Here is a 12,500-nt window from a genome sequence, read left to right on the forward strand (position 1 = left end):
ATACAGGCTAGGAGGTTAACCAGAAGTCAAATATGTGTGTGTGTGTGATCTCTCTGGATCTAGTTGTGCCACTAATATAATCCAGTATCAGACATCATGACTGACTCAAATCAAACTTCTCAACCAAGAACTTCTCTATACCTCTAAAAAAGCATGAATTTGTTCTATATGGCATAAGATAAATATTTTGAGTGTTGAAGGTTGAATCCTGATATGAAAGTGCTTGCAGATGTTAACAAGAAGATCAGATTGCATTGTGTACTGCACGGCAGATGGCTAGTGTTACTAGGATAGATTTGAATGGTGTGGTCATATCTGTTAATATCTATCTACAGTTGAAGTCGGAAGTTTACATACACTTAGGTTGGAGTCATTAAAACTCGTTTTTCAACCACTCCACAAATTTCTTGTTAACAAACTATAGTTTTGGCAAGTCGGTTAGGACATCTACTTTGTGCATGACACAAGTAATTTTTCCAACAATTGTTTACAGACAGATTATTTCACTTATAATTCACTGTATCACAATTCCAGTGGGTCAGAAGTTTACATACACTAAGTTGACTGTGCCTTTAAACAGCTTGGAGAATTCCAGAAAATAATGTCATGGCTTTAGAAGATTCTGATAGGCTAAATGATATAATTTGAGTCAATTGGAGGTGTACCTGTGGATGTATTTCAAGACCTACCTCCAAACTCAGTGCCTCTTTGCTTGACATCATGGGAAAATCAAAAGAAATCAGCCAAGACCTCAGAAAAAAAAATGTAGACCTCCACAAGTCTGGTTCCTCCTTGGGAGAAATGTCCAAACGCCTGAAGGTACCACGTTCATCTGTACAAACAATAGTACGCAAGTATAAACACCATGGGACCACGCAGCCTTCATACCGCTCAGGAAGGAGATGCGTTCTGTCTCCTAGAGATGAACGTACTTTGTTGTGAAAAGTGCAAATCAATCCCAAAACAACAGCAAAGAACATTGTGAAGATGCTGGAGGAAACAGGTACAAAAGTATCTATATCCACAGTAAAACGAGTCCTATATCGACATAACCTGAAAGGCCGCTCAGCAAGGAAGAAGCCACTGCTCCAAAACCGCCATAGAAAAGCTAGACTACGGTTTGCAACTGCACATGGGGACAAAGATCGTACTTTTTGGAGAAATGTCCTCTGGTCTGATGAAACAAAAATAGAACTGTTTGGCCATAATGACCATCATTATGTTTGGAGGAAAAAGGGGGTCGCTTGCAAGCTGAAGAACACCATCCCAACCGTGACGCACGGGGGTGGCAGCATCATGCTGTGGGGGTGCTTTGCTGCAGGAGGGACTGGTGCACTTCACAAAATAGATGGCATCATGAGGAAGGAAAATTGTGGATTTATTGAAGCAACATCTCAAGACATCAGTCAGGAAGTTAAAGCTTGGTCGCAAATGGGTCTTCAAAATGGACAATGACCCCAAGCATACTTACAAAGTTGTGGCAAAATGGCTTAAGGACAACAAAGTCAAGGTATTGGAGTGGCCATCACAAAGCCTTGACCTCAATCCTATAGAAAATTTGTGGGCAGAACTGAAAAAGTGTGTGCGAGCAAGGAGGCTTACAAACCCGACTCAGATACACCAGCTCTGTCAGGAGGAATGGGCCAAAATTCACCCAACTTATTGTGGAAAGCTTGTGGAAGGCTACCCGAAACGTTTGACCCAAGTTAAACAATTTTAAAGGCAATGCTACCAAATACTAATTGAGTGTATGTAAACTTCTGACCCACTGGGAATGTGATGAAAGAAATAAAAGCTGAAATAAATAATTCTCTCTACTATTATTCGGACATTTCACATTCTTAAAATAAGGCATGGAATTTTTACAAGGATTAAATGTCAGGAATTGTGAAAAACTGAGTTTAAATGTATTTGGCTAAGGTGTATGTAAACTTCCGACTTCAACTGTATATCTGTCTGCCTGCCTGCCTGCCTGCCTGTCTGTCTGTCTGTCTGTCTGTCTGTCTGTCTCTCTCTCTCTCTCTGCCTGCCTGCCTGCCTGCCTGCCTGCCTGCCTGCCTGCCTGCCTGTCTGTCTGTCTGTCTGTCTGTCTGTCTGTCTGTCTGTCTGTCTGTCTGTCTGTCTCCGTGTTCATCATCACAGGCTTCTGCTCTGAGGGTTATTTACTGAGTAATACTAACTGATTTTGAATGCGTCTCTTCCTCATCTAGTCGAGGGGACCAGCTCTTGGAGGTGGACTCAGTGAGTCTGCGTCACGTGGCTCTGAGTGAGGCCTACGCCATCATGAGTGAGTGTGGACCCGGACCCGTCAGCCTCATCATCAGCCGACACCCCAACCCCAAGGTAAGACACGCACGCACACGCATGCACACACACACACACGCGCATACACACGCGCACACTCACGCACACATACACACACACACACACACACCCTACCTGCTGACCTACAGCTAATTATCCCACTACATCAATCATTCCAACCCACAGTAACAACATAAGTCATGAGCTGTGTTCCAATACTCATACTAACCACACTAACAGTACTATTTGTGACTTAAATTGAGTATGTAGTATGCTTATTGGTCATAGTATGGATATAGTTAGTATGCCAAAAGTTCCCGGATGTCGTACTACATTCGCCAAAATACGAAGTATATAAGCAGAGGACACTATTTCCGTGCTTTTCGGGACCATAATGCAATTCTTCAGAAAATGGACGTGGCTTCACAACGTTTTCAGATTTGAAGAAAATTGCGGAAAATATGCAGCTGAAGTCCGACGAGAGCAGATACAAATTCTCTGCTTTAACTAATTATGACAAATGTTAAGAAAATGTTGAATAATGTAATAAAGTAATGACTTTTCAAATAAGTTACCTTACATGTTATGTTGGCTGACAATTTGTTAGCTACGCTAGCCTTACGAACCACATAGCATTACAGCAGTATGTGTACCGGTATGTTAGCTAGCTAAGTTACCTAACGTTACTTGGCTACTATATGCTATCTAACTAACTACCCAACGTTTATTGACTTGATTATTCACGTCATTCTTAGCTTAGCTAAGTGGTATAGTCCTTGTGCGTTCTCAATTGACATTGTTAATTTGGGTGCGTTCGTAAATTCGCTCTGGCTATCTACTCCGATTTCAGAGCACTCTCGTCTGAGTGTGCCAGAGCGCAGAATAACTGATTCATTTACGAATGCTCAACCCCCGTTGAATATGACCGGTGTCAGTAAACTTCGGCAAAAAAACGTAATTAAATTGTTGCCAGCACTGTTACAATCACCAACGCTCTGGATGACATGAAAACAGCCTAACCAGCTCTGCTAGGGCGAGTAAAATGGTCAGTGAGGTCTCTCATTTGTATTGGAAGTAGCTAGCCAGTTAGCTTGGGTGCTTGACTGCCGTTGTGAGGTCAGAACGCTCCGATCAACCCTACTCCTCGGCCAGAGCATCCAGTGACACTGCCTTACAAACAATCTGACAACGCACTCTGAGCGCACTCTGGCACTCCAGATTGAATTTAATAACACACCCGAAGTCGTAAAATGTCTAGTTAGTAATTTGTTATGCTAACAAGCTAGCAACAGGTTGCATAGCAACAGTATCAATTTCCGGTAGACAGGCGAAGCGCTAGTACGCTCAACTGAAAGGATACAGTTCGTTTACAGTATACTAAAAATGAACTAATAGTATATAGTATGTAGTATATACTCATTAAGTATGTAGTATACAGTATGCCATGTACAACAATTATTAAATAATGGTGGACTACCATGGTAAGTCTTTAGGACCCTTTCTAGTTGCTTTGCCAACATTTAGTGGACACCCCCATGGGTTTCTGAACCTGTTTGAAACCCCTTCTGTTTTGGTTTGGTCTGTTCTGGTCTGTTTTGGTCTGTTTTGGTCTGTTTTGGTCTGTTCTGTTTTGGTCTGTTCTGGTCTGGTTTGGTTTGGTCGGTTCTGGTTTGGTCTTGTTCTGGTCTGGTCTGTTTTGGTCTGGTCTGTTTTGGTATGTTTTGGTTTGGTCTGGTCTGTTTTGGTTTGGTTGTCAAAGTAACTCCTTTTTTAGTTAACTTTTCTGTTGAGCGACGACATCTAGGGAACGTAAAAGTGTATATTTTTTTAAAGCTATGAAATAGATTATGTGACGATTGTGGCGGAAACACCTTTATGCGCAAATGTGTTATAATATCCATAACGTCAAAGTAAGCTTGGAGGCACACAATGATATGTTATGTTGCTGTAGCCTACCACTATCATGACATGGAGTTGTTGTTGTAGCCTACCACTATCATGACATGGAGTTGTTGTAGCCTACCACTATCATGACATGGAGTTGCTGTAGCCTACCACTATCATGACATGGAGTTGCTGTAGCCTACCACTATCATGACATGGAGTTGCTGTAGCCTACCACTATCATGACATGGAGTTGTTGTAGCCTACCACTATCATGACATGGAGTTGTTGTTGTAGCCTACCACTATCATGACATGGAGTTGCTGTAGCCTACCACTATCATGACATGGAGTTGTTGTAGCCTACCACTATCATGACATGGAGTTGCTGTAGCCTACCACTATCATGACATGGAGTTGTTGTTGTAGCCTACCACTATCATGACATGGAGTTGTTGTAGCCTACCACTATCATGACATGGAGTTGTTGTAGCCTACCACTATCATGACATGGAGTTGTTGTAGCCTACCACTATCATGACATGGAGTTGCTGTAGCCTACCACTATCATGACATGGAGTTGTTGTAGCCTACCACTATCATGACATGGAGTTGTTGTAGCCTACCACTATCATGACATGGAGTTGTTGTTGTAGCCTGCCACTATCATGACATGGAGTTGTTGTAGCCTACCACTATCATGACATGGAGTTGTTGTAGCCTACCACTATCATGACATGGAGTTGTTGTAGCCTACCACTATCATGACATGGAGTTGCTGTAGCCTACCACAATACTTATTTTCCACCATAATTTGCAAATAAATTCATTAAAAATCCTACAATGTGATTTTCTGGATTTTTTTTTCTCATTTTGTCTGTCATAGTTGACGTGTACCTATGATGAATATTACAGGCCTCTCTCATCTTTTTAAGTGGGAGAACTTGCACAATTGGTGGCTGACTAAATACGTTTTTTTCCCCCACTGTACTCTACCATACTCTCTGGAATAGCTGGTCATATACACTCCAACCTTCAACCCGGTACAACTATAGGAGGTTCCTTCCATCTTTACCCTGTACAACTATAGGAGGTTCCTTCCATCTTTACCCGGTACAACTATAGGAGGTTCCTTCCATCTTTTCTTCATTTTTCCTTGCCACAGAGCTGCTTCTTGCTCTTTGGGGGTTGTTGTAAAGCACTCTGGTGACAATCATTGTTTTGAAAAGGGCTAAAAGAATAACATTTGTGTTCAATGATTTTGATGTCATTGTAAATAAGAATTTGTTCTTAATTGGCTTACCTGTGTAAATAAAGGTGAATGGAATATGATGCACCAAAGCATCATTTGTGGATTTGCTCCTTTTCTGGTATTTTCTTCATGAACATCTCAAAATGAATTCTATTGATGTTATCTTGACTGTTAGTGCGATCATAAAGGAGAATTGTGAAGTGCTCCAAAATGGAAATGTTCTCCTCTGAAATATAACTTGAGTAGAGGTGGGTGGTATTTGGGACGAACCAAGCACTTGAGGTACATGCCCATGAAATCACCAAGTCCCTGGGTCCAGACAAATCCTTCTGTGTCCCATCACACAGTATCCACATTCACCACCAGGGGAAAGACGACAGTAGCAGATAACTGTATGGCTTTGTATGCCACAGAAATAATATGATATTGCGTTTATACAGTGAGTTTATTGGATTTCTTCCCATGGCTGACCATGGCATTCCAACATTATATAATAATCTAAACTGCTTATTATGTTGTACATGGCAACCATGACCAACAAAACATAGCTGTAGACGTCACCTTTTCTGTGTTATCATGTTTGGTTCAACAAATATGACGGAAAATACATTGTCCAGTTATGACGGAATAGCAAAATGGCCGCCACGGTCGCCAGAGTAAAAAAATAAAATAGTTTGCATAGCATCATTGTAATCCTTTGACTATCAAAACATAGGGGTAGACGTCACCTTTTCTGTGTTATCATGTTTGGTTGAGGAGATATGACAGAAAATACATTATTCGGTTATGGCGGCGGAAGAAGAAATGGCCACCACGGCCGCCAGGAGGCATTTTCTGCGATGGTCAGAGTCCCAAACTGTACAAGTGTACCAAGTTTCATGCTTTTATTAAAAAGTTGACTTATCACCTCAAATTAGTCACATAGTCGCCTGTACCACTACTATGTGTGGGTAACACTTTACTTGACACCCAGTGTCATAACCATGTTAAAATATGTCATAACATCTGACATAACTTGTCATAACCTGTCATAATATGGTCATAACCCTGTCATGACCCCATATATTTACACCTGTTGTGACATATATTGCGTTATTTTATGGCTGGTTATGACACCTACATAAGAGTGTCAAAACCCACATTCATTCAAATTAGTTTTTTCCCTGCCAAGAAGTTTCCTTTCGTTTGAAAGTTTGTTTCTTAAGTCCTTTGTTGGTTGTTGTAATGAATTCTTTACAGTCATGTTTTTTTCATCATATTTTAAATAACTTGTAGAAAATACACTTTATGACACTGTCAAGAAGCATTATGACCATCCTGTGTCACTTTACTTGGACTAAGAAAATACACTTTATGACACTGTCAAGAAGCATTATGACCTTCCTGTGTCACTTTACTTGGACTAAGAAAATACACTTTATGACTCTGTCAAGAAGCATTATGACCACATGATCATATAAGCCAGATAGGCATTACATTTACATTTACATTTTAGTCATTTAGCAGACGCTCTTATCCAGAGCGACTTACAGGAGCAATTAGGGTTAAGTGCCTTGCTCAAGGGCACATTAACGTCATTTAGCAGACGCTCTTAGCCAGAGCGACTCACAAATTGGTGCGTTCACCCTATAGCCAGTGGGATAACCACTTTACAATTTGGGGGGGGGGGGGGGGTAGAAGGATTACTTTATCCTATCCCAGGTATTCCTTAAAGAGGTGGGGTTTCAAATGTCTCCGGAAGGTGGTGAGTGACTCCGCTGTCCTGGCGTCGTGAGGGAGCTTGTTCCACCATTGGGGTGCCAGAGCAGCGAACAGTTTTGACTGGGCTGAGCGGGAACTATGCTTCCGCAGAGGAAGGGGAGCCAGCAGGCCAGAGGTGGATGAACGCAATGCCCTCGTTTGGGTGTAGGGACTGATCAGAGCCTGAAGGTACAGAGGTGCCGTTCCCCTCACTGCTCCATAGGCAAGCACCATGGTCTTGTAGCGGATGCGAGCTTCAACTGGAAGCCAGTGGAGTGTGCGGAGGAGGGGGGTGACGTGAGAGAACTTGGGAAGGTTGAACACCAGACGGGCTGCAGCGTTCTGGATGAGTTGTAGGGGTTTAATGGCACAGGCAGGGAGCCCAGCCAACAGCGAGTTGCAGTAGTCCAGCCGGGAGATGACAAGTGCCTGGATTAGGACCTGTGCCGCTTCCTGTGTAAGGCAGGGTCGTACTCTCCGAATGTTGTAGAGCATGAACCTGCAGGAGCGGGTCACCGCCTTGATGTTGGCGGAGAACGACAGGGTGTTGTCCAGGGTCACGCCTAGGCTCTTCGCACTCTGGGAGGAGGACACAGCGGAGTTGTCAACCGTGATGGCGAGATCATGGAACGGGCAGTCCTTCCCCGGGAGGAAGAGCAGCTCCGTCTTGCCAGGGTTCAGCTTGAGGTGGTGATCCGTCATCCATACGTACAGGCCCTTAAATCAGTCATCAGTCATAAAGAGGGTGTCTTGTCCTGCTCCTGAAATCAGCTCCTGCGTTCGTCCCAGTCATCAGAAACAGAGCATTGAGGCAGGTGCATGTCTGACATCAACGTGCGCGCAATTACAATTATAATTTAATATAGTACATTTCAGAATAAAAAAATATATAACATAAACATACTGTTGACAAGTAGGCCATGGTGTAATGGAATGTTTTACCTTGTGTGGTAGGTTTTGACAGTCTTATGTAGGTGTCATAACCAGCCGTAAAATAACTACCGTGGTAGGTTTTGTGGGTTTTGTGGGTTTTTACACTCTTATGTAGGTGTTATAACTAGCCATAAAATAACGCAATATGTGTCACAACAAGTCTAAATGTGTGTCATGACAGTGTCAGAGGAAGGCCCAAAAAATGGTCAAAGACTCCAGTCACCCAAGTCATAGACTGTTCTCTCTGCTACCACACGGCAAGCGGTACCAGAGCGCCAAGTCTAGGTCCAAAAGGCTCCTTAACAGCTTCTACCCCCAAGCCATAAGACTGCTGAACAATTAATCAAATGGACACCCAGACTGTTTACATTGACCCCCCCACCCTTTTTACACTGCTGCTACTCACTGTTTATTATCTATGCATAGTCACTTTACCCCTACCTACATGTACATATTACCTTGACTAACCTGTACCGTCACACATTGACTCGGTACCTGTACCTCCTCGTTATTGTTATGTAATTTTATTGTGTTACTTTTTATTTTATTTTTTACTTTAGTTTATTTATTTAACTCTATTTCTTGAACCGCATTGTTGGTTAAGGGCTTGTAAGTAAGCATTTCACGTTAAGGTCTACACCTGTTGTATTCGGCGCATGTGACAAATAATGTTTGATTGGGATTTGATTTGATTTACTCGCCCTAGCAAAGCTGGTTAGGGTGTTTTCATGTTATCCAGAGCGTTGGTGACTGCAACTGTGATGCTGGCAACAATTTAATTACGCTTTTTTGCCGACGTTTACTGACACCGGCCGTATTCAACGGGTGTTGAGCGTTCGTAAATTCATCAGTTATTCTGCGCTCTGGCACACTCAGACGAGAGAAATCGGAGTAGAGTGAATTTACGAACGCACCCTATGACAGCTTTTATGATATATAATGACATGGTTATGACATGGTTATGACATGGTTATGACACTGGGTGTCAATTAAAGTGTTCAAGTTTCATTGTTAAGACAGTCACCAGTTTCATTGTTAAGACAGTCACCAGTTCGTCACCAGTTTCATTTTTAAGACAGTCACCAGTTCGTCACCAGTTTCATTTTTAAGACAGTCACCAATTCGTCACCAGTTTCATTGTTAAGACAGTCACCAGTTCGTCACCAGTTTCATTGTTAAGACAGTCACCAGTTCGTCACCCGTTTCATTGTTAAGACAGTCACCAGTTCGTCACCCGTTTCATTGTTAAGACAGTCACCAGTTCGTCACCAGTTTCATTGTTAAGACAGTCACCAGTTCGTCACCAGTTTCATTGTTAAGACAGTCACCAGTTCGTCACCAGTTTCATTGTTAAGACAGTCACCAGTTCGTCACCAGTTTCATTGTTAAGACAGTCACCAGTTCGTCACCAGTTTCATTGTTAAGACAGTCACCAGTTCGTCACCAGATGATTTGGCTAATTTATTTATTTATTTGCCATACATTTTATTTTAAAATATATTTCTTACAAATACATTTAAATGCATGTTTGGAATATGGAGTACATTTTTAAATATATCTACAAAATATATCGATAAATACATGTGGTTCTCTGTAGCTCAGCTGGTAGAGCACGGCGCTTGTAACGCCAAGGTAGTGGGTTCGATCCCCGGGACCACCCATACACAAAAAAAAAAAATGTATGCACGCATGACTGTAAGTCGCTTTGGATAAAAGCGTCTGCTAAATGGCATATTATATTTATATTATGTTCTAAAATACATTCTTTAATGTATTTCAGAATGTATTTTGAAATGCATGAAATACTTTTCTGATGCATTTAACATACAGTTAAATGCATCAGAAAATATACATTTATATAAAAAATGTAAATGCATTCCGTAATATATGTTGGAATGTATTTAAAATGTATTAAATAAAACCAAAAATATATATTATTTTGCCAATTTGAAATATTTGAAATGTATCTTAACAAATGTATCAAAAATATATATTTGAAATGTATTTTTTTCCCTGCCTGGGAAAGCAAAGGAAGACTAGAAAGCCTTTGTACAATCAAATGAAACAAAGCAAAACACCTCTCTAACTATAATGAACAAAAATAGAAATGCAACATGGAAAGTGTTGGTCCCCTTTTTCGTGAGCTAAATAAAAGATCCCAGAAATACGCACAAAAAGCTTATTTCTCTCATTTTGTGCACAGATGTGTTTACACCCTAGTTAGTGAGCATTTCTCCTTTGCCAAGATAATCCCATCCACCTGACAGGTGTGGCATATCAAGAAACGTATTAAACAGCATGATCATTACACAGGTGCACCTTGTGCTGGGGACAATAAAAGGCCACTCTAAAATGTGCAGTTTTGTCACACAACACAATGCCACATATGTCTCAAGTTTTGAGGGAGCGTGCAATTAGCATGCTGACTGCAGGAATGTCCACCAGAGCTGAATGTTAATTTATCTACCATAAGCCGCCTCCAACGTCGTTTTAGAGAATTTGGCAGTACGTCCATCCGGCCTCACAACCGCAGACCACGTGTAACCACGCCAGTCCAGGACCTCCACATCCGTGTTTTTCACCTGTGGGATCGTCTGAGACCAGCCACCCGGACAGCTGATGAAACTGAGGAGTATTTCTGTCTGTAATAAAGTCCCTTTGTGGAGAAAAACTCATTCTGATTGGCTGGGCCTGGCTCCTAAGTGGGTGGGCCTATGCCCTCCCAGGCCCACCCATGTCTGCGCCCCTGCCCAGTCGTGTGAAATCCATAGATTAGGGCATAATTAATTTATTTAAATTGACTGATTTCCTTATATGAACTGGAACTCAGTAAAATCTTTGGAATTGTTGCATTTTGCATTTATATTTTTGTTCAGTATACAGTACATAGTCAGCACACTACAATTACAGCAGGAATGTTGTTTGTTTTTGTAAATATAATGGTGTATTTCATTGGAAGATGGAGTGATAATGTCATTGAGTTTTTAAACTGCTGTGTTTCTGTTAGCTACTAGCTAATCATACTCCTACCATGCTACAACAAACCCATTCGATATACAGTTGAAGTCGGAAGTTTACATACACCTTAGCCAAATATATTTAAACTCAGTTTTTCACAATTCCTGACATTTAATCCAAGTCAAAATTCCCTGTCATAGGTCAGTTAGGATCACCACTTTATTTTAAGAATGTGAAATGTCAGAATAATAGTAGAGAGAATGGTTTATTTCAGGTTTATTTCAGGTTTTATATCTTTCATCACAATCCCAGTGGGGTCAGACGTTTACATACACTCAATTAGTATTTGGTAGCATTGCCTTTAAATTGTTTAACTTGGGTCAAACGTTTCGGGTAGCCTTCCACAAGCTTCCCACAATAAGTTGGGTGAATTTTGGCCCATTCCTCCTGACAGAGCTGGTGTAACTGAGTCAGGTTTGTAGGCCTCCTTGCTCACACACTCTTTTTCAGTTCTGCCCACACATTTTCTATAGGATTGAGGTCAAGGCTTTGTGATGGCCACTCCAATACCTTGACTTTGTTGTCCTTAAGCCATTTTGCCACAACTTTGGAAGTATGCTTGGGGTCATTGTCCATTTGGAAGACCCATTTGCGACCAAGCTTTAAGTTCCTGACTGATGTCTTGAGATGTTGCTTCAATATATCCACATAATTTTCTTTCCTTCCTCATGATGCCATCATATCTATTTTGTTCCCTCCTGCAGCAAAGCACCCCCACAGCATGATGCTGCCACCCCCGTGCTTCACGGTTGGGATGGTGTTCTTCGGCTTGCAAGTAAACCCCCTTTTTCCTCCAAACATAACGATGGTCATTATGGCCAAACAGTTCTATTTTTGTTTCATCAGACCAGAGGACATTTCTCCAAAAAGTACGATCTTTGTCCCCATGTGCAGTTGCAAACCGTAGTCTGTCTTTTTTATGGCGGTTTTGGAGCAGTGGCTTCTTCCTTGCTGAGCGGCCTTTCAGGTTATGTCGATATAGGACTAGTTTTACTGTGGATATAGATAATTTTGTACCTGTTTCCTCCAGCATCTTCACAAGGTCCTTTGCTGTTGTTCTGGGATTGATTTGCACTTTTCGCACCAAAGTACGTTCATCTCTAGGAGACAGAACGCGTCTCCTTCCTGAACGGTATGACGGCTGCGTGGTCCCATGGTGTTTATACTTGCATACTACTGTTTGTACAGATGAACGTGGTACCTTCAGGCATTTGGAAATTGCTCCCAAGGATGAACCAGACTTGTGGAGGTCTACAATGTTTTTTCTGAGGTCTTGGCTGATTTCTTTGGATTTTCCCATGATGTCAAGCAAAGAGGCACTGAGTTTGAAGGTAGGCCTTGAAATACATCCACAGGTACACCACCAATTG

At 41.7% G+C, this 12,500-nt stretch overlaps 1 protein-coding gene across 1 annotated transcript in view; it reads left to right on the forward strand.

The window, feature by feature from the left end:
• Positions 1 to 12,500, forward strand: part of LOC311141876 (PDZ domain-containing protein 2-like) — a gene marked incomplete at its 5' end in the record, with an annotated part of 43,335 nt that overhangs the window by 3,260 nt on the left and 27,575 nt on the right. The window contains one exon of the mRNA XM_084177372.1: positions 2,211 to 2,343. Coding sequence (XP_084033498.1) covers positions 2,211 to 2,343 — 133 coding nt within the window. The remainder of the gene's footprint in view (positions 1 to 2,210; positions 2,344 to 12,500) is intronic.

This window comes from Coregonus lavaretus (genome assembly GCF_964263955.1).
Source record: "Coregonus lavaretus genome assembly, chromosome: 14".
Classification (NCBI taxonomy): Eukaryota; Metazoa; Chordata; class Actinopteri; order Salmoniformes; family Salmonidae; genus Coregonus; species Coregonus lavaretus.